Raw genomic sequence first — 23,471 nt, 5'->3', positions numbered from 1 at the left:
GTGTTTTCTCAGTTTCCGCTCAGGTATGTTATTTTCTTCTTATAAATACCACTTTGTGCATACAGGCTATAAAAAGCTTTTTCAAAATCACTGGACCAAGACGAGAATTGACAAAGACAAATTCCCCTGCTACCGTTGTCCTAGAGACCTTGGTGACAAGATGAGTTTACATATTTTACTATCGTTTTGCCAGACTCGATTCCATATTTGTTTGATATCAGATTCATATTCTATCTTGACTTTCTGTCTTGGACAATTTGACATTCTGTCTCGAACGATTTTACATTCTATCGTGGATCATCTTGGACGCTTTGACGTTCTGTTTTGGACAATTTGACATTCTATCTTGGGCTACATTACCTACTATATTGAACCATATGACATTCTATCTTGGACAATTTGACATTCTATCTTGGACGATTTGACATTCTATCTTGAAGCATATGACATTCTATCTGTATCAATACGACATTCTATCTTGGACGATATCGCATTATGTCTTGGGCGATATGAAATTCTATTGTGGATGATATGACATTCTACCTTGGATGATTTGACATTCTATCTTGGACGCTTTGACATTCAATATTGAACCATATGACATTCTATCTTGGACGACTGAACATTCTATCTTTGACGATTTAACATTCTATCTTGGACACTTTGACATTCTCTCTTGGGCCAATGACATTCTATCTTGGACACCATGGCATTATATCTTGGATGTTTTCACATTCTATTTCGAACAATATGGCATTCTATCTTGGGCGCTTTGGCATTTCGTCTTGGGCGAGAATACAAGAACTTAATGTCTCTCAGATGTCACAAAAAGAGATGACAAACATCATCATATGTCAACATCATAATTTATTTCTTTAAAAAAAACACACACACATCCTGCGGGAAATAGCTTCCCGTATATATACACACATCTACAATCTACAGGCTTCGCGAAAACACACACATACCCAGCTAGAAGCTTTTATTTACACTTGTCTTTGTATAAAACAATCTAAATATCCCCAGTTCTTTCATAATAATAATAATAATAATAATAAAGTCACATCAGACAGTTACACTGAGGTGGCTAACTTCATCTCTGCCTAAACGAATGAATGAAATGCCTCTACAGTCTGCGTCAAATCACATCGTCTACACGGTCCAATAAAGATTCGTTCACACCATTAACAGGAGGCACTTGGTTCTTGGACCTGTCCAAAGAATTAAAACTGAAACTTGCTTTTCCACTGCAGAAAATACGAAAAAAAAAAACGAAAAAAAAAACGTGTACACCTCAGTCTTCCTGAGCATTCTAAGACCTGTGGCCACATGTGTCTCTTCCAACATTTGTTGCTAGTGTGATCACCATCAACTTGTTCTTTGTGGATGTCAATCTGGCTTAATTTTATGGCTGAAACAACTCCTTCCTTTCATTACGACTAGCAATAGCGACTTAAAAATACCAAACAAGTAATAGGACTAGAAATAGATAAATCAGCACTGAGAGGCTTCAAAGCAACTTTTAAACGCAGCCAATTTGCACTTTTGATGCAGTCTTGCCATGAAGAGAAACAGGAAGTTGTTTCTGAGTGGATGGAAAATAATGATAAAGATTTCAACAGAATGTAAACAGTCGGCAGATCAATTCACCATTGGGGTAGCTACAGTAGAAATGATGCTGAGAGGCTTGGTACAAAGAGTTTCAAGAAAATGCCACTTTCTGGGCTCTCTTTTCTCAAGGTTACCTGTTCAGCTAGTAAATACATAAAACGATATCAAAGGCACAGTGACCAGATGATTTCATGAAAAAAAAAAAAAAAAAAAAAAAGGCAACAAAAATATGTCTCCTTTTCATACTTTAAAAGGCTTTCGGACAACATCAGTGGTAAAAATCCTACTCTTATAGCACATCATTCAGTAAATCTGGTAATTCAGGGTTACATGATTTGAGATAGCTGGATTTAAAACATTTCAAAGTCAATATTTTCCGTTTTAATTAAACTAGTGTTTGAGAGGAGTCACACTATTACTGTGAACTTCACTATCTGTACAGATGATAGATGCAGTAGTCAGAGGTTTAAAATCTCTTAATAAACTTTAATAAAAACACCAGCAAATCTTACAAAATTGCATAGTATAACAAAGTTTGTGCTAGAGTTCTTTACAACGTTGTTGTTAATTTTTTGTTAAAAAAAAAAAAAAAGATTTAAAAAGGATTTTTCACAAAATTCAGATCCACTTATATCAGTGACATGGTGTATTATTTTCATGCTGTCATAAAAAACTGCTAAAATTTAAGGCTGAAAGTTAAGGGTCATGTAAATATTGGTTTGCTGTGTCCTAGAAACTAGGCAAAAGCCCTGTGTCACAAAGAGGATGACAAACTACAAAAAATGACAAGATTTGCAACTAAATAGGAAATAGAAAATGCCTCTTCATCAAAAATTTCTTGGATCAGTTTGAGTTAATTCCATAAAATTCGGAATACACCAAAAGGAAAACCATCTGCAAAGATTGGAATTATGCCGAAAATTGGAAAAACCTAAAACGAAAGTTTTCAAAAGATCTCAAATACAAATAAAACAAATGATGAAGAACCATCATGTACTGGCCACAGTACTGGCCTAAATCTTAAACTTTAAATCATTACAATAATTTATTCTCTCTTTTCAAAGAGATCTTGGAATCATTATGTATTATTTTCCTGATCTTTTTGCAGTCATAATTTCAGTCTTTGCAGATTTCTGTTGTAAAATTTGGCCTTTTGAAAATTACTTACTGTCATCTAGTTTTTGCAGTTGTACTTCTCCACTTGTCATTTACCTGGTTTGTATGATTTATAGAGGACAGTATTCAAAATTTAAACCTTTCTGAAAAATATTAAACTAAATTATTAGATTAAACGGTCGAACTTATGTTAAATTCCTGACCCAGCTAATCATACAGAAAAGGCAAAAACAAAACTTTCTGCAAAATGCAACTATTTTTTACATTTCTAATTTTGCTATGCATATGCAAATTTGCTATGTATATAAGCCATGGTACACTTTTACACACTGAGCTAGGTCAATTTCAATTTAAAATATTTCTGGAGTAAAAGACATCTTTATCGGGGTATAGAAAAACCAGCATCTTGCCTATTATGTAGTACACTGTCACATGATTATTACGCTGTGTTGTAGTTTGGCACATCACTAAGTGCCCGGCACTTACGTCTGAATATCACACAGTGCCGCACATGATAAATCACACTTGTATCTACACATATTTTTCTGCTTAAATAGAAAAGGGTCCCTATATACAGAGTAATAATTATGGACTGTATATATACAGGATAATGTACAATCGAGTTTCAAAAAACTATTTTGGGAGTCCGTAGGCTACAAATGCACACAGCACAGCAATGAAAGCTTTTCTCCACAGCACATCAAGGGGGATCCCTGAAGCCCAAAGTTGATTGGCTGATAGGCTGACTAATTTGCATAACGGGTCTTTTCTGATGAGGCTATGGCCTCCACTACTGTAACCAGCACACTGTACCTGGTCCGCTCACAGAAACCGCAGAAACTGCGCTGCGCTACAAAAGGCCGCTTTTCCTAAAGTTTGTCAAAGCTCCTAACACGCCTATCCCAGGATTTTCTCGAAGGACGTTTGATTTGTTTTGTTTTCGCGCAGCAGCTCCCTCCTGAGATTCTGACGGAGAACTAACGACCTTACAGGCTTCTCCAGACTGTGTTGCCGTCGTAGCAATGCCTGATTCCGACGTTGCTTTGGTTAGTGCTGGACCATCCACGGACGATGACACATTCAAGTCTGAGTGCCCTGGATTCGTGTTCCAAATATTGTACAAACTTCGACTCTTATTTTTGAGTCTTTGTATAAAGCTCTTCCCTGATTCGCCCTCCTTCATGGCAAGTTTCATGGACGTTTCACCCACACTGTTAGATTTGGACGCTTCGTCTGGAGCTGTGACACAAGAGTTTGTAGCGGATGTTGTCATGGATTCGTAACTGGAATCAGCCATGTCCGTTGGCAAAGGCTTCAAAGGGGCGGAGTTTATCCTCAACCCGATGCCCTGATCAGGCTTGGAGTTCAGACCTCTTTCGTTTAAGATTGCTGCCAGTCCTAGTGACATGGTGTAGTTGGTGGGGCGCCTCTCCCGGAGAGCATTGGATTGTGCAGATCCGGGAATGGCTGACATCCTGGCAGTTGCAGCGCTGAAGAGAGAAAGTTTAATGAACGTTATAGATAATTTTACAGCCTCCTTACAAACCCCAAGTTTTATTCATTTACTTGACTGGAGTTTTACATCGTACCCAAGAATATTTCACTCATACCACAGTGGCCAGCATCATGTGGGAGCCCATCTCCAGGTTTCTGGCAGACCTTCAAAGCATGCAAGCATGGAAATGGACTCAAAGAAATAGCATTGGAGAAAGTCAATGTATAATGCTGGCAATGGAGGTCACTATAAACCTTGAGGATTCAAACACACCCCGGCTTTCCATAGCTTGGTCAACAACATATTTTGAGTTGGCTTTGAAGAAACAACTCACTCTACAGACTACAATGTATGAAAGACTACTGTGCCATCATGGTGAAATGCAAGGTCTTTACATTTTGCATAACTTGCTTCTCCTGACATTGCAAATTTTGTATCCTTCACAAACCTTTGCATTTTGCTATATAACTATGTGCAAAAGAAAACCTCTTTGTTTTCATAACATACTTAAGTAGTGATTGATCGACTGACTGACATCATACCAAAGAGTGTTTCACATTATGCAAAGGCAGTCAGTTTTCAGAGTAGAGTTCCAGGATAAACCCCCAACTTTTGTCAAGTAACTATCAAACTTTCCCAAATCTCTCTGTGTGAGATACAGATGTGCAAGCCACATTGGTGAATGCCACAAAAGCATCGATGACCGTTTACTGTCACTGAAGTCCTAACGAACTGTCTGATGACATTATACATAATACTGCTTATCCATCTTTGCTTTCAGACCATTGTGACGTTGTTGTGGCGCAGAATTCTCCCAAACTCACCTAGGTGTCATCTCTGTGTTGTCTACAGAATGGGCAGCTGTGGAATTGGTGTATGTGTAGACCGAGCCAGTGTCGTTGATCCTTTTACTGGGACAGGACGTCATGTCATCTAAACACAAACAATAACATCAGCTGATATTAGAATGTAACCATGAATGCAATCCTGGATGAACTGTATATGACGTAAAGTCTCACCCATGACTGTGTTGTACATTTTGCCAGATTCTAAGAGTTCTGCCGATCTTTGAGTTCTGCCGAAAGTTTTTTTGAGGGCCATACCCCAATGGAAAAAGTTTCAGTTTCAAAATTACTACTTTTATAGCGTTTAGAAAAGTGCCCTTTTTGGGTGAAGTTTTAGGTTACTTAGCATAACTTGAATTCAACAGATTTGTTTTATTCTTTGTTTGGTTGAGAGTTGTTTTTCATCATTATATTGGCCATTTTATGCGGGTGTCACTTTGCAGAAGTCCAGTCCCTGTGCTGACATGGTGCTGCCTCACAAGAATGTTATGCTAAAGACATCAGACAAGATGATGCCAATTGTGATACTGATATCTGGCTGACCAGAACTCAGGAAGAACCAAGATTGTAGGTTTTTAAACTCTTAAGAATGACTCCACTTGGGAATTAATTTTGGCCTATAGACCACTAATGTCTTATAAACTGCAGCTAACATTACTGCATTTTTTTCTCACCTAATTCTACTTAAGCAGTGGAGAATAGGGGTGTGTGTGTGTGCAAAACACTACATGCAAAACTTCAGGTGAACTACAGTTCATAAACATCTGTCTCAGTAAAAAGTAAAATCATGTCTCAGGTAAACTGAAACGAGACTGGATTTCACCAGTTAGGTGTGACCATTTCCCAACTATCACACTGGGAGACTGGATTTCACCAGTTATGTATGATCATTTCCCAACTATCACACTGGGAGACTGGATTTCACCAGTTAGCTGTGATCATTTCCCAACTATCACACTGGGAGACTGGATTTCACCAGTTAGGTGTGACCATTTCGAAACTATCACACTGGGAGACTGGATTTCACCAGTTAGGTGTGACCATTTTCCTACTATCACACTGGGAGACTGGATTTCACCGGTTATCTGTGATCATTTCCCAACTATCACACTGGGAGACTGGATTTCACCAGTTAGGTATGATCATTTCCCAACTATCACACTGGGAGACTGGATTTCACCAGTTAGCTGTGAGCATTTCCCAACTATCACACTGGGAGACTGGATTTCACCAGTTATGTATGATCATTTCCCAACTATCACACTGGGAGACTGGATTTCACCAGTTAGCTGTGATCATTTCCCAACTATCACACTGGGAGACTGGATTTCACCAGTTAGGTGTGACCATTTTCCTACTATCACACTGGGAGACTGGATTTCACCAGTTAGCTGTGATCATTTCCCAACTATCACACTGGGAGACTGGATTTCACCAGTTAGGTATGATCATTTCCCAACTATCACACTGGGAGACTGGATTTCACCAGTTAGGTGTGATCATTTCCCAACTATCACATTGGGAGACTGGATTTCACCGGTTAGCTGTGATCATTTCCCAACTATCACACTGTCATCACTGTTCTGGTTTTGCTGTCTTTGTTGTGATCTGTTATATCCCCACTAAAAAGGCAGATGCTATAACCACAATGCAGTAAGGCAATAACTAGACTTGAAGATATGTTAATTTTGTTAATAAAGCTTCCCTACCCCTGAATCTGCCGTCACAGAGTGATTTATACTGAACCCAATGATATTTCACTACATACAATTCAATACAGATAAAAATAATCAGACTAGAAATAAGGCTAAGACAAGAATGGTTCAAGTCCAGTATTCAGATGTACACTTCCTCAATATATGACATGATAAATCTAATGCTAACCACATAAAATCCCCCTTTACATACCACAATGTACTATGCCTTAGTCTTTGGCAAACAAGCCTAAGTCAGTTGGATCCCCCGATTGGTTTCAGGTAGTAGAGAATAAAGGTATCTCAGAAGGAAGTCAAGGTTTTCACTGTGGTATTATTTCCACGTACATATATGTCCATCAAACAAATTCTGGAGTGACGCTGTCGTCCTTGCACTCGGTCTAGTTCGGCTGTCTTGAGTCTTCATCCCCAATGTGTCGAAATGCAGAACTACCACAACAAAAGCCTTGACCTTCTCTGAGTTACATTTATTCTCTAGATAAGTTAAACCACTCCACAACAAAATGTTGATAAGAATAACAGACTAGTATGTGTCTTACCATCTTCCTCAAGGTCACTCAGGTTGTAGGTCTCTTCATCTACGTCCAGTTTCTTCTGACCTTTTGTCACCACACCTGGCCGCTCCTCAAAGATCCCGCCCATATGGGGTGTGGCTAACATCTGCCACCTCTTCAATGTCACAGAACCTGTGAATCAAAAAATGTGAGAAGGCGTGGTAATCACGTGATGGACAGATATGTACTATTTATAGAATTATAGTTATCGTTTCAGCTAAGACAAGCAGCTCTTTGGTGGGACAGCATTGTTGTTGTTGTTGATGCTAGGGATAAAATTCTCCTTGTTTTTGATTGTGGCAAGTACTTTTCAAATGTGTATGCATCACAGCTTGTGACTGTAACTAAGTCATTGTTGCCCTTTTTACATCAGTCACATCATGTTAAAAGTCAACAGCAAAATTTCAGACTTTTCATAAATCCCACCACATCTGGACATTCTTACGGTACATTTTGCGAGCAAATTAATTCATAAAACTCAATTTTCACTACAATTCTTGATCATTACATAAACAACCCCGGATTTAACGAGGTCCTGGACGAGGCCTTTTTTTTCAGATTACCAAAAGAACATCATGAGCTGAAAATTAGAACTATAAGAACGCATTGTTTTTACTTCAAACTGGCTTCTTGTCATGGGCTTATTTCCGTGAAGAAATTCAGATTTCAGTGTGTATGACCTATACTTGTGATATCCCATTTTTTGGGGGGTCAGATTGACCTATACTTGTGATATCCCATTTTTTGGGGGGTCAGATTGAAACGATAAAACATCTAATTTTTATTCTAATTCTAACTTTTATGATATATATTAGTAGAACTGAACGCAAAAAAAAATTACATTTTTCACATTACATTTTCTCTTGAAAAGCTAAGATAGGTATATGATGTCCCATAGATGGACTAATCATATAAGAAAAGAGCAAATGAGTACTCCTGTAACAGTTACATATATACTGACTAAAAGGAGCACACCATATGTCCTCAAAATTAGAAGAATTACAGAACGAAGCAACAGTGCACAATCTGTCATCGTATTTTAAACTAAAACCTCTCTAAGTTACCTTCCATTGGCTTGACAATCTGGAGTTTCTCTGGCAGCTTGTACTGGCTGTTGGCAGACATGTTGGAGTATCCAGATATCCCAGAGGTGCTTCCTGCGGACATCAGGCTATCCGGGGTCCAGCACTGGAATGGTGGGGTCATGCTGGTGGCGCCCTCTCTCTCAAACCTAAGGGAGATAACCAATTGATTAAAAGATCATAATGTCACAGATAAATGTAAGCCAATAAGCATGCAGATTTCCAAAGACATGCTTTGTGCACAAATCATCAGGCATGCAAAACACAAGGTATTTCATCAGGTCTGAGTTATTAGACATAAAAGGGCTTTTTTTTTTTAAAAGAAGGATAAAAATCTTATTCGGGAAAGGTTGGGATAATGATTGTGAGTCATAATAGTCTTGTTGATCGCGATTACAATTTTGCCGAATTTTCTATCGCTAAATATTATCTAAAAATTACTTGGGTTTTATACCATGCAATTTCACACTTGTGATACATGCCAATGACGCCTGCCAGCCAGCCCAATCTCTAAAGTCACAAGTTCAAACCCACATGATGTCCCATCCTGTGACCGTGTAAAGTCCACAAATCTGAACACTTTGTCTCCAATTCTTATAATTTTTGGGGACTCTCTTCTGAGGGTTCAAATGAAATTTGTTTGGAAGTTTTAAGCAATACCTCACTAACAAAATGTAAGTTTTAGCACCAAAAATAATGTATTATAACACTTATTTTCTTCTAAAATTGCACTGTATTGACATTGGGAAGGTGGGGGGATTTTTAAACCCTACACCTACACAACACCACAAACACCAGGAAAACAGCCCCTCTCACTGTTAACACAGATACAACGAACACGACATCAAAACACATCAGGAAAGCATTCGTTGAACAGTTTTGAATGCTCGACTGATGCCAGGGACAGTGAGGGCACATTTTAAGAACTGTGAAAACGAGTCGTCGTTAGATGATAACCAATCAGTATACTGCCAAGGAAAACACAGTGTTCCTCGAAGACTGGTTTTGTTACTTCTGAATCGACAAAACTGGGAAATAAGATTTTGGCATTTGGCAGGATTAATTTGAGCCCCAGCAAGAAACTGGCAGAAATACAGAGCCAGAGTTTGTTACACTTCGTTCACACCCAAAATTATGATGAATCTGGACACAAAACAAGGTACATCCAAACAGATTCTAACCAGTCTTACCTTGCCAATTTTAAAACAAGAGGACATTAAAACTAAACCTTTTGTGGTATGACATGAGATTGATTCCTAGCAGAGTTATATCCCTTGGCAGTCACATCATGGGTTGACTCAAGAAGCATGCAGAAGTACCTCAAACTTTGGGATTCGCTGGAAGAGCTTCTCTCGCGACTACCAAGCTCTTGCTGCAATTTTTGTTGCTCGAAAAAGTCTTTCTCATTGAGCTCGTTTGCTCTGCGCATAGCGAGCTTCCTGAGCGCAGATTCAAGGTCGTTTGAGCCGGGTATCCCAGGCCGGCCAAGGTTAGTGACAGAACTAAAATGAACGGTGGCGCAGAGGGTTAGGTGCTAGGGTTATACAGGGCAAATACAGGATATGATAATATACGATATGATAATACAGGATATGATAGTGAATGATAGGAGTTGGGTTATGAACTACTGTGTGTGGTTAAACACTAAGACGCAGTCCTCAAAAACTGTGGAGCTAAAAGTCGGTTTGGATTAATATCATCTTTTAAATATTTTTTAAACATTTGATTTTGACAATTTCATGTGTGCTATCAAAGTAAGTATCTCTCAAAAACTAAAGCACATATCTCTCAAAAACTCATGCAGCTTTTAATATTTTTTTTTTGGCACTTTGGAACCAAATTCAAGGATTTTTTAATCAAAATATCCTCCAAAGAAGGAAAATTTTACATCACTGATATCCTAACTAACTCTAGTCATATCTTGATATCTTTGAAACCATGACGTCAACCATTTCAGCCTAGACAGAAATGCATTTGAAATCAATGAAATTGCTACAGATCAATTTAATAATTTGCAATCATTTACAACCAAAAAGTTTTCTTAATAAATATTTTGATTGGAATTTCAAATAAGTTATGTAATTCTGTAACTGCAATATTTTTGGGAAGAGTTCAATTTATCATCACACTTTTCAACTTAAAAATAAAAATCCTAATCTAACATTAAACTCTACAGTTTCTGCTCATAAATGGTAATTTGAATATTTCTGATATATGAAAGTGGCCAGGTTTATGAGTGGAGCTAAAAGGAAGAGCAGAACAGTCTTGATTCCTAATATAAAAGAGTAATCTATACATGATTACTATCACAAGTCAACCGTTCCAAACCAAAAAGCAAACTAAACTGCAAAAACAGTCTCTACATCAGTTCAAAAACACACATCAACCATACATACAATTGAAATTTGAGTTTTAAAACTTTGTTAATCAAGCATCACAGTGATTAGAAGTATGGTATAGAAGTGCATAAAACAGGTACAAGTGTTAAAGTTCAAAAATCGAAGTAAGAAACCAGCTAATCCACACCATCCAAAACGGGACAAAAAAATACACTTTGCTTAATAATGGAGTTACTTTGCTTATGTAGGCGACACCAATATTATTTTGTATTTAACAAGCCAGCTGACACTAAAAAAAATCCAGAAATGGAATAAAAATAAAACTGAAAATACACTTTATATAGTTTGAGCAAACTTGATACTTCATGATCTTTGTGTTTTTCAAAGTTATCCGAAGAATGTGTTAGAGAAAGAAAAAAGTTGCTGTGATGGTCCAAAATCAGATTTTTAAGTTTCATGTTATTTTTTTCCTTGAAACCTCCTATGCATAGGAAAAAGCTTTCTTCTGCTCGTAAAACAAACAATTAAAATTGGTGTCGCGTTATTTTAAGCAAAACTAAACCAATTCCGTGCTCTTTGCGTGATGTGGACAAGGTTTAGTTGCTCACCCATGAGAGCTGTCCATATCAGCACTGTAACCATCGCTCATAGCCGACTCTCCGTCTGAGAGATAGAGGGAGCTTCGGACAGACGATGGAGCAGACTCCACACTCTCACAGCCTCGGCTGCTATGGGAACCTGGAACAAGTAAAGAGTTCCGACTGGTCGCTCGCCGTTCAGAGGCACGCTTCGCCGCTCTGGCCGTCTCAAAGATCTTCCAATTATGCATCCTGTGCCAATAAAAAAACATTACCATTTTCAGACTTACAGTACAGCTCAAGCTAAAAGTCAATTGTTTACCGCTCGTATCGCACTCCAAGATACTGAATAACCCTCTAATGGCGCATGACAAACGCGCTACTGAGCTGTGATGGAGACCTGCTGAGGCACACAGGATTATCATCGAAGGTGTGAATATAGTTCCGTCACCTGACATCCCAGATAGTTGGCAAACGAAGGTTTAGTCACCATGTATTCAGCTATGTGAACATACACTCGACGTGACAAGCCGAAAGTTTATTTCGTAACCTACCTCAGCAAAACAAAATCCGTTCATCAACCAGATTAAGCGATTGAATTAAGGGAGTAAATATGCGGTCAAAGTCATTGACAGTCAGCAGATTAATTTTGATATAAATTTATTTTAATACAAACTCGACAAATCATCACATAAACTTTGCAAACCAACGCAACTTTCTTGTGATTAAAGCACATGCAATACTGCACGCCTCCCGCCCCGGACATCGCCCCCAACACACGCATACAGCAGTCTAGTGTGGCCGTGACTTTGCGTGATCCTTCAGTCATGTCTCATCATTTGTTGCGTTTTTATGAAAAAATACATTAAAATAACATCATGTATTTATATTATTGTAAAGATCACGTAAGCCTCATGTTGAAAGAGCTAAAAAATAATTAATAAACCCAAGACATGTATGTCCAGGACAGAATTGCTCATCAGCGGGCTGCAGATTTTTCACTGTACGCTACCTCCAGCTGACGGACGTGTCTAGTCCTGACTGCAGCTATTGGTGTTTTCAAACAGTAACTCGAAATGGCTTGTGTATTTTTTTTTTATTTGACTGGTGTGTTTACAAAGTTTTCAAGATTATTGACTGTCTACAGACGTAATTGCTGACCAAAATGCCACCTGGGAAGTCATACAGAAGAGAGATTTACACAGAAACAGCGAATCCACCCCTAGAAGTTTTGACAGATGACATTTTACACAAATATAATACATATTATAATCAAAACATTACTGTCCAAAAGGAAAAAACATGTAAACATATGTTATAGATATACGTATAAAACATTCCCATACATTTTGCTTCAACTTTTATTCAAGTTCATAAATAAAATTTGATATCTGATTTCATCTGGGTGTTGGTTCAAATAATGTATTGATAAGCATAAATTAATAGAGAGGAATTATTTCCATGAAGTTATTGTGTAACCAAAGAGAGTCAATAAACAAAATATTTGAGGTCAGCTACACTGTGCCCAGTAAGCCAAAAATTCAAATAAATGTAGTGGTGCAAATGAAAACTTTTTTTTCTGTGAGAAAAACTTTTCTTTTATGCATTTATGGGTGCTTTTCCAACATGTATAGGTACAAACTACAACTTCTCCACAAAGTTTGATTCTACAGACAAAATTTAAGTTGTCCTGTATCATATTTTTTTTCTTTTTTCACGTTTGTACAAGAAATTTGCATCAAAATATCGCATTGTTGTTGTTGTTGCACAGCATATCCACATCAAAGTGTCAATTTTGCCTGCTAAATTACCGAGTGACAGAAAATTTTTCACTGGCAAATGACTCCCGCAACTAGGAAAGCCTACAGAAATGAATGATATTTGTCCACTTTTAAAGGAGATGAAGAATGAGCTAGTTTTAGCAGTCGTGGTGATCCATTACGAATCTCGCATGGGCTCCCTCATAAATCACTTCTTTAAAAGAAGATTGCCACGTTGAAATCAAAAAAGACACACATCAGATATTTTACTTCAGTTTCACGTATGGTGTTTGTCTTTAAAAAATTCTTTTAAATTATTTTAATGAAGAACTAAATTTTCTGTCGGCAATTCTCCACAGCCAGCGCATAGGCATAACAATGCTCAGTCACATGTGTATGATCAGTCACAGTAGACGGATCACCGACTCTGCAGATAACTGTCTGTCCTGGGGCTCTCAACAGGTGCTCTACAAACTCTCTAAAACACCTCCAGGATTGCGCTAACCTGCTGCCTGGTTTTGACTTTAAGCCTGAGCTGTACAGTATATATTCAAACACAGAATTTAACAATTGTTCACTGTTCAACAGTGCTGTCCTCCAGGAGAACAGAAATCAAATAACAGCTTGCTAAAGTCAAGAGTGATTTCATTAACAGTGATCTGATTGTGGGAAGAACCACTGACTGACAATTTTGATACATGAATACTTTATTGGTGGGCTTTATTACTACGGATAATAATCAAATTTTATCCCTAGAAGGATGTTATATTTTTCACACTACTGCGATAGCCAAAGCTAAAGATTTCTTCACAATTTTACTTACAAACATGAACAAATCCCAATTTCAAAGCTGTCACTCTAATCATTGCGGAAATCGATTTCTTTTCAGAGGCAGGCTCAGAAATGGAGGCATCTTAAATCAGTTCAAACCACCTACCTTCTGTCAAGAGAAGACAAGCCTTTAGCAAAGTCAAGCTCTCCTTTGAGGGAAGACTGAAGTTCGGAAGCCAGGGAGTCAGTGGGGAGGTAGGGCGTGGACATGTAGTGAGAGCGCACAGCGCGGGGCTTGTCTTTGCTGCGCAGCAGTTTTAACTCGTCTTGCGCTTCCTCCAACAGTTCAAACAGCTCATCATAACGATCCTGGAGGTCAGCAAGCTGCAAAACGGCAAAAAAGTCGTTGAATATTTTTTTAGTACCAGTACAGGTTGTTAATAATGCAATCTAAGTGAGCTTTTCTTTTTCTGTAGAAAGGTCTTCAAAGTTAAGTATTATTAGGGGTCCACACTAGTATCCTAGCGGGACTCCTCTTGAAATCATTCAGATTATTATTAGGTATCCAGGGGCCTCCCTGGCTCAGTCGGTTAGCGCGCTAGTGACCCAGAAGCCTCTCACCAATGCGGTCGCCGAGAGTTCAAGACCAGCTCATGCTGGCTTCCTCTCCGGCCGTAAGTGGGAATGTCTGTCAGGAACCTGCGGATGGTTGTGGGTTTCCCCCGTGCTCTGCTCGGTTTCCTCTCACCATAATGCTGGCCGCCGTCGTATAAGTGAAATATTCTTGAGTACAGCGTAAAACACCAATCAAATAAATAAATAAATATTAGGTATCCACAGGTCCTCTGAATTTGTGACACATACAGAAGCAACTGAAATCTCTAGCAGGTTTTACCTCTCTGGTCAGACTCCTCTGAGAACTCTGGGCGGCCTCCAGGTGTTTGGACAGTTCCATGTTCTCTATGGTTTGCTGTGACAACAAACAAACACGAATAAAATCAATCAAAACAAAAGTTTTGTGGATTCTCTTTTATTTCACTTTCTCCATAACCCTGATTCTTTTCATGTTCTTTCAAACAGATTTTGTAAATGTTACTTAGACAGTGGTTTAAAATAACACATAAAGTATTATTGGTATTTTAACATTTCTGGACATAGCACAGAATCTTTCCATTATTATGCAGAAAGTGTAATTCCAAATAATGGTAATACTGTACAGTGTTAAACAATTACAGGAAGATCATTTCCACCAAAGGTTGTCTCCCTTTGCCTATTAGTCATTAGGATATTGCCTATTAGGATGAGAAGCAGAAGTGCTGATATTTACCGTCTTGCTCTTCTTCTGTTGGTCCACAATTTGTGCCAGCAGCGTGGTGATTTCCTCCTTCTGCCTCATGTTCTCCTCAGCTTTTTTGATCAGCTCATTGGACAAACCCTCCAGCTGTTCGTGCACCTGGTCTGTTACAACAACAACACGTTAAACACTAATTACCCTTGTCAGTGCAGTCAAATCAAGGCACATTTGATCCGCATGCAATAAAAAAAAAAACAACACATCTTACTGAAGTCTTTTCAGCCTCAAGAAAACCTAAGAACAAATCGAGATTAACACAACAATTACAATAAATTCTGTCAAAACAGAATCTTATCAAATATTTAAATATTTGTACAGCAGCTTGAAATTTTAGCCAATCTAAGGAGGAATATTCCATCCGCTAACTAACAGAGATGGAAAAGGGTGAAGTTTCAAGCCAAAAACATGTTGATACAATTTGTTTTTTTTTTTAATTCCTTTCAATAGAACATTGAGAACAAAGGAAGCTTTGCTATGAATTAATTTATTTATTTCATTTATTTATTTTATTGGTGTTTTTCGCCGTACTCAAGAACATTTCACTTATACGACGGCGGCCAGCATTAGGGTGGGGGAAAACTGGGCAGGGCTGGGCGGAAACCCACGACCATCCGCAGGTTGATGCGGAACTTCCAACATACGGTGGGAGAGGAAGCTTGCTGTGAATTAAAGTAATTAATTGAAAATAAATTAACTGAACAGCTGACAATGCTCCACTGGTGATTCTTCTTTTAGTTTTACATTCTGCAGCCTTCATTTTATTTATTTATTTATTTATTTAATTGGTGATTTACACCGCAGTCAGTAATATCTCAGTTACATTATTACGGTGAGAGGGAACTGGGCAGAACCCAGAGGAAACCCACGACTATCCTCAAGTTTGCTGGCAAATGAAAAAAAACGAAGTAGTACTTACTCAGCTGTTCCACACAGTCTGTGACCAGTTTCTGCTCCTTCTCCTCATATGTTTCTGTGTTAGACTTCAGCTGAATGGCCTGAACAATAATCAGTCACTCAAGACATTTCTTCATAACTACACATACTTTTATTTCGCCGCCATTCTGTATTAATGATAGGTTATCTCATAAGTCCTCCATTTCCCAAATGTGTTTGGAACTTCACAAAATATACTGTGATTTTATTGTAGCTTGAAGAGGAGGGGGGGGGGGGGGGTGAGGGTGGAAAGAAAGGCTGCTTCTGCACTTAATCCACCAAAGCTAATTTATCTATCTCAACCATTTTCATTTAACTATTTATAATCAAGAAAACAGAGTCAAGAAAATTAAAAAATGATCATATTCTGAAAGAAAATGGAATATGCTCTTCCTTCATGTTTTGTGAAATAATCTGTCTTTCTCTAGTAAAGTCCAGGTCAAAACTCAGCATACAGCATACTGACAATGTTAAAGAGACAGTACAAGCAAAGACTGATGTGTGAGTTATTTACCTCCAATCGTAACCCCAGATTGTCTTCCTCAAGGGAGAGAACCCTCTTCTGTAAGGCATCCAAGTCCACAGAGGACAGGTTGAAGGGCTTACTGCAATAGCAAGGGGATGCAACTCACAACAATCTCAAGTAAAGAAACCAGGGAGATAGCTCCTTTGGGCTCTGTCATGATTACAAAGTATATTAATGAAAAAAGATCAAGTTTGTTGGAAGTTTAAAAGTTACAAAATGGTCAAATAATTAATTTGTTTAATGAGTTTTACTTAGTAACTGATGAACAATAGTGGTGAAGATGAAGACTTTTCAAGAAATGATTAACATATTGCTCTGAAATATTTCCCAGAATGCAGCACAGTACCAGGCCAGGGTAGTCAAAATTACTTTATTAACAAGTAAAATTTACATAACATGAGCACAAATAATCAGGCAGGCATTACAATTATTACTTCATGTTGCAGACTCCTATTTATTTAACATGAATCTCATTTATTTTGAACACACATTATTTCCTGCCAAAGTTGAAGTTTAAACACAAGGTTTGTAGTGTTTGGCCCATTTGGCAGACAAAAGATCCAACTTACGCCGGCGATCCATCGGAAGATTCCGTCTCGGCATTCTCCAAGTCCTGACAGTAGAATCGCAGAAGCTCATCCTTCATAGATATATCATGCCTCAGCTGGTTGACCTGTAACATCCATGGTAGCCATGGGAACCATGTATTTATTCCAGGAAGAGAATCGTTTTCATCAAAATCAGCAGAAATTCCTTCTACCAGCTGACTGCCATTAGTAAAACAATCAGTTTTGGCAATTTTAGTCAAAGATTAGATAAAACAACTGCTTACCTTGTCCATGTGGTTTTAATATTTTTATTACATCATGCTTGATAATTTTCCTGTCTTTAGTTGGTTCAAGAAAGTTTTTTTGCAACTGTGTCACTTATCTAACATTATTATGAAAATTCCCAGAAAATTCATGCACATACCCTTTGTCATGAGGGACAGTCACCTGTTCTTCCAAACACACCTTTTCCTTAACGACATTCAACTGTCCTTCCAACACACCTTGTCCTTAATGACATTCAACTGTTCTTCCAAACATACCTTGTTATTAGCGACATTCAACTGTTCTTCCATACATACCTTGTCATTAGCGACAGTCACCTGTTCTTCCAAACATACCTTGTCATTAGCGACAGTCACCTGTTCTTCCAAACACACCTTGTCATTAGCGACAGTCACCTGTTCTTCCAAACATACCTTGTCATTAGCGACAGCCAGCTGTTCTTCCAACTCCTCATTCTTCCCACAAAGCTGTTTGTTTTTCTCAAGTAAAGTTTGACCAATTCGGGCAGCAAGTTCAAGATCTCTTTCTTTCTGTAAAAACAGATGCAGATATAACATTATTCAAACTTTCTGTTTGCTTGATTCGGGAATAATGCCAGTCTCTTGTAGACGGAGTATGGGTAATATTACCACAATTGTAGTGCTCTGGATTACAAAGTCTACGTGACACCAGTATAGGCATAAATGTCTTAAGTAGCACCTTTAAAGTCCACTGTGTGGTTCAGTTAGCTCACCAAGCAACCTATGATTTCTGCAGGCTGCTTAATTTTCACCAGCCATGGACCTGACTGCCATCACTTCATGAAATACTCTTGAGCACAGCATTTGACCTGGACTAAATTAGAGGCTACAAGAGATTGATATTTCCACCCTATATGACAGTAAAAGTATGCCTGTACAAACATGAAAGTGAAATAAAATCGCCCATTTGAGGAGAGTGCAAATTATGATAATTAATTCAAAAGTAAAAATAATGGCCTCTTTGAGTAATCTATTAAATGTGTAATGTAATTCACAAAAATGAAAGTGAAAGTATTAGCCTTTGTGAACAGTGTGTGAATAATGTAAAGGTGAAACTTAAAGTACTGACCTCTTCTAGCAGCCTGTTCACCGCTTCAATGTCATTAAACGTCTTGGTCATCTGTGTCACTCGCTCCGAACATAGGACTGTAAACACCAAAATGCACACAAATAAAATATCAGAAAAACATGCACTCTACACTGCAGAAAAACTGCTATCACTATATGTGTCACTACAAGTATGAATGTATACTTGGTATACATCTCTGAGCAGACAATGATAGCCATGTGAATGGCCACAACAAGTAAGTATAAATATAGCGATAATTTGGTCAAAATCGATGAAACCATGTCTTGGAGAAGCAATGTACAAAGTTCTAATTCAAAGTGATGAATTGTGACAAATCTGGAAAACTGTGACAGACTGACAGACAGGGAGGGCACTCTCCTAACAGACAGATATGTCATCTCTCTCCAGATTACAGGTAGGCCACTAATAACTCACATTCCTGGGTTAACATGAATGTATTATCTTACAATCAAGAAGGTCTACCTCTGTAACAGTGTGTCATCACACACACAAGTGTGCGGGCCTGCTACCTAGTATGCAGTCACACCAGAGTAGTCCCCCCTTAACCGAATCAACATCACACAACTTTAAAGTGCAGTACAAAGCACTGTGATCATTGGTTAGCTGATCAAGCTACAGGGAAGTCAGACACATATCATCAGCACAAATGTGGACCTGGTATTATACGAGTTTTACTCATCATGTAGGTCAGCATCAGAGGCTTCTATTCTTCCACTTTTTATAGTGTCACGCATGATCGAGTCTGAAGTTAACATGCTATTTTCTACTGTCTAATTTATCGATCTAAAAACCTGACAAAATTATGTGCACATCAGTTGTTTTTTTTTTTTTTTGTTTTTTCGTCATGAACAGTATTAATTCAAGGTCAACACATGAAAATGGCACCATTTTTTCCTAACACACAGTAGTTTTGCTACAATAAAGAATACTGGAATTTACTTCTTTTTTTGTTTTACAGACACAAAACTGAAGCTAATTTTTTTTTTTTCATATACAAAACTAGGAATTAGGGCATGACTTATGCTGATTAACATGTCACAATGCTGGGAGCTTTAACAAACAAAGCACATCAATTTTGATAACTGATTACCAAATATATTGTATAAAAAAAAAAATAACCGCAAACTATACAAAGATACCTACAGATAAACAACGAAGTATTTTAAGGTTAGTGTTTCAATGCTACACCATTTGCAGTATCAACAAAAATGCACGCATAGTCCAAAACTATTTTATTTTTCTTCTTTATCGAAGCTCTTAGATGGACACATTAGCTCTGATAACATGTTCACTGGAAATGGGTATAGATAAATTGTAAAAAGATAAATATCAGACAGAAAGATACCTAAAGAGGAGTGTAACAAGAGAGTAACAAGGGTTTTAGCATTCTCCACATGCATCAATCAATTCTGTATATAAAATCTACAGTCAACTAATGTATACGCATGTTTAGGCTGCACAAAACAGGATGTTATCATGGAAGACTATCTGCTATCTGTGACAATCAGATTTTTCATGGGCTTTCCCTCTGAGATAAGATGGTAGCTCTGGGAGAGAGAGTACACCCTTAGGTTATGTAGCAACATCACCATGGCGACAACATGTGTTTGATTCGCCTCATTATGATCATGACATACGAACCAGACGCTATATCATCGCAATCATCTTCACAGACGGAAAAATAACATAAAATTATACGGAATCCTTAGGGTTTTACGTTGCACTTAGCAAATTTTTCAGTAATATGATGAGAAGGAGTCATCAGGTGCGTGAACATACACTGCGAGTCCATGCCGCCACTGAAGTATCATGCCGAAGACATCAGATGTGACACCTCACCCTGTCACATTATGCGGAAATTGGGACGACCAGTCCAGTTTCCTAGCGCCATAAACCTCTCAGTGATGAGTGATAAGCATTGAGCGAGGCAAAATTCTCTTTTGCGATCGAATTTTTAAGTCATAATGTGAACACAGAAACATAGAAAAGTTATGAGACATAGATTATCAATGCATTCCGTAAAGATGATCTTAAAATCTTCACATGATTGCATTTAATTAAGTGAAGAAAGTCTAACATTTTTAGTTTTTTTTTTAAATATATATTTTGTTCATGTCTAGGTTTTCTTTCCCCTTAACGTCAACTTAGGTAGGAACAAGAGAGCTGTAGGTCTCATTACAGCCATGATCAAACAGTTGTAGCTTCAATGTTATATGCTATTATCCATGCATGAAAGATATTGCATGTTGCTATGAACTCTAACTGTGAAGTAACAAAGCAAAGAGCAAAATAAATTGAGGTAATTACATGGGCATATAATTACTGATAACTCCTGTAGAGGTTAATGTTAACACACTGCAACTTCTCTCCCTCTCAGTTTGAAAACGTCCTCCAACTATAAACCTAGCCAACTGTCATCAGCAACCTGCAGATGGTCGTGGGTTTCCCCCGGGCTCCGCCCGGTTTCCACCCACCATAATGCTGGCCGCCGTCGTATAAGTGAAATATTCTTGAGTACGGCGTAAAACACCAATCAAAAAAAAAAAAAAAACAAAACAAAAATGTCATCAAACATGTGAAAATAAATTAATGAGCATTTACAAACCCCAATTTAGTAATATACCAGAATTATTTCCACAAATATAACATAGTGTTAACTCAAAGTAACAAATGACAAATGTGGTGTAAGAAATTTCATCCAATCAAAACAAGGTATTACATGTACTTCCATGTTCCTCTTATACTAATGTTGGACTAAGAAGCACAACACTGTGCCTTATGCTGACCGGACTTACATATAGGCTTCCCAACTGACTATCTACAAATACAGGTAATATAAAAGTATTATAGGTAGTATACATATCACAGGTAATGTATTAAGTATATCTATTTACCTTTCTCCAAGAATGCCATTTTGACACAGGTATCCATAATGCAGCATTTAAAATACTGGACAAACACTGCAATCTGAGCACATCTTGTGGATGCACTGCTATGAAGTCTAAAGTACCGGACAAACACTGCAATCTGAGCACATTTTGTGGACGCACTGCTACAAAGTCTAAAATACTGGACAAACACTGCAATCTGAGCACATCTTGCTGACGCACTGCTACAAAGTCTAAAATACTGGACAAACACTGCAATCTGAGCACATCTTGTGGATATGGACTGCTATGAAGTCTATAGTACCAGACAAACACTGCAATCTGAGCACATCTTGTGGACGTACTGCTCTAAAACACTGGACAAACACTGCAATCTGAGCACATCTTGTGGACGCACTGCTACAAAGTCTAAAATACTGGACAAACACTGCAATCTGAGCATATCTTGTGGACGCACTGCTACAAAGTCTAAAATACTGGATAAACACTGCAATCTGAGCACATCTTGCTGACGCACTGCTACGAAGTCTAAAATACTGGACAAACACTGCAATCTGAGCACATCTTGTGGACGCACTGCTACGAAGTCTAAAATACTGGACAAACACTGCAATCTGAGCACATCTTGTGGACGCACTGCTACAAAGTCTAAAATACTGGACAAACACTGCAATCTGAGCACATCTTGTGGATATGGACTGCTATGAAGTCTATAGTACCGGACAAACACTGCAATCTGAGCACATCTTGTGGACACACTGCTACGAAGTCTAAAATACTGGACAAACACTGCAATCTGAGCACATCTTGTGGACGCACTGCTACGAAGTCTAAAATACTGGACAGACACTGCAATCTGAGCACAACTTGTGGATGCACTGCTATGAAGTCTAAAATACTGGACAAACACTGCAATCTGAGCATATCTTGTGGATGCACTGCTATGAAGTCTCCTCTACATGCATACAGCAGTGCCACCTATGACTATGCTGCACTAAATGTCTACACCCCTGTTTACTAACACAGCCGCTGAATAGCTGTTTACACTCCGTAAAACGCCTTTCGTGCGTGACCACACGTCCGCCACACATAGGTCGGTTGGATTACTAAGATAGTGATATCAAGGCCAGCACTTTTACACCCGGGATTGGATAGCTAAGACTCTAAACTGCAGGAGTAGGTACACATCTATGAGCATTCAAATCCAACACCATTCAATATTCCAGTCACAAACCTGCATACCAGGATGTTTTCGTACAAGAGTTGTTGTCATAAGCATAAGCTATGTTCACTTAAAGCTGTTTTGACGGTAAATACAGTGAGTCAAACAGTCCTCTTATACAAAATCTCCATCACAAATCTATCCATAAATCACTCTGCAGCTAACTGCTTTCAAAATGAATGACAAACCAGAGTCTCTGGCCGAATTTAAATTCAGGAATCATTTATATGGGGATCTTGAAAAACTTCTTTTCAATTCATCCATCTATGCGATCATTAGAATGAAACATTCTTAGAGAACTACATGGTGTAGGGAAATAATTTGGACAGTTTTATGACATTTGTATCTTTTGTGACACAAACAAATCATTAATTTATAAACTCCACTCCACTGAAAACAGTGGTTGAAAAGGTTGAAGATATACAGTATGTGCTCTTTTTGTTCCGTCCTGTCGCCCATTAATGTTTTATCTCGTGGATCCACTTAGCTGCAGATTAGTATAATAACAACGCAAAGTAAAGTCAACAAATTTCAATTTGATTTGATGAAGTCCATGAGCCCACTGTACACCTGTATATACATCTATAGGCCAACGTCAGGAAAAATGTGTCTGTTACTTAGCATTTTCTGGAAGCCCACTGTACACCTGTATATACATCTATAGGTCATCCTCAGGAGAAATGTGTCTGTTACTTGTGATTTTCTAGGAGCCCACTGTACACCTGTATATACATCTATA

The 23,471-nt window shown here is 38.2% G+C and overlaps 1 protein-coding gene across 10 annotated transcripts in view; it reads right to left on the bottom strand.

Moving 5' to 3' along the window:
* Positions 1 to 852: 852 nt before the first annotated feature.
* LOC135464794 (trafficking kinesin-binding protein 1-like) overlaps positions 853 to 23,471 on the bottom strand; it is an 82,885-nt gene continuing 60,266 nt past the window's right edge. For 8 of the 10 annotated variants that reach the window (XM_064742344.1, XM_064742345.1, XM_064742341.1 and 5 more), the window contains 14 exons: positions 18,602 to 18,678; positions 17,926 to 18,042; positions 17,249 to 17,352; positions 16,668 to 16,758; positions 16,137 to 16,215; positions 15,194 to 15,324; positions 14,762 to 14,836; positions 14,033 to 14,250; positions 11,366 to 11,587; positions 9,738 to 9,920; positions 8,401 to 8,567; positions 7,322 to 7,468; positions 5,047 to 5,155; positions 853 to 4,217 (listed from right to left, as the gene is read on the bottom strand). In XM_064742344.1, the coding sequence (XP_064598414.1) occupies positions 3,578 to 4,217; positions 5,047 to 5,155; positions 7,322 to 7,468; positions 8,401 to 8,567; positions 9,738 to 9,920; positions 11,366 to 11,587; positions 14,033 to 14,250; positions 14,762 to 14,836; positions 15,194 to 15,324; positions 16,137 to 16,215; positions 16,668 to 16,758; positions 17,249 to 17,352; positions 17,926 to 18,042; positions 18,602 to 18,678 (2,360 nt within the window). In that variant the 3' untranslated portion in view covers positions 853 to 3,577. Of the gene's footprint in view, positions 4,218 to 5,046; positions 5,156 to 7,321; positions 7,469 to 8,400; positions 8,568 to 9,737; positions 9,921 to 11,365; positions 11,588 to 14,032; positions 14,251 to 14,761; positions 14,837 to 15,193; positions 15,325 to 16,136; positions 16,216 to 16,667; positions 16,759 to 17,248; positions 17,353 to 17,925; positions 18,043 to 18,601; positions 18,679 to 21,516; positions 22,013 to 23,471 lie in introns of those variants that run through there. The other 2 variants (XM_064742348.1, XM_064742343.1) reach the window with 2 other exon arrangements.

This window comes from Liolophura sinensis, chromosome 4 (genome assembly GCF_032854445.1).
Source record: "Liolophura sinensis isolate JHLJ2023 chromosome 4, CUHK_Ljap_v2, whole genome shotgun sequence".
In the NCBI taxonomy this organism is placed as follows: domain Eukaryota; kingdom Metazoa; phylum Mollusca; class Polyplacophora; order Chitonida; family Chitonidae; genus Liolophura; species Liolophura sinensis.
The sequence above is the reverse complement of the archived record's forward strand: the minus strand, read 5'-3'. Positions and strand labels throughout refer to the sequence as shown.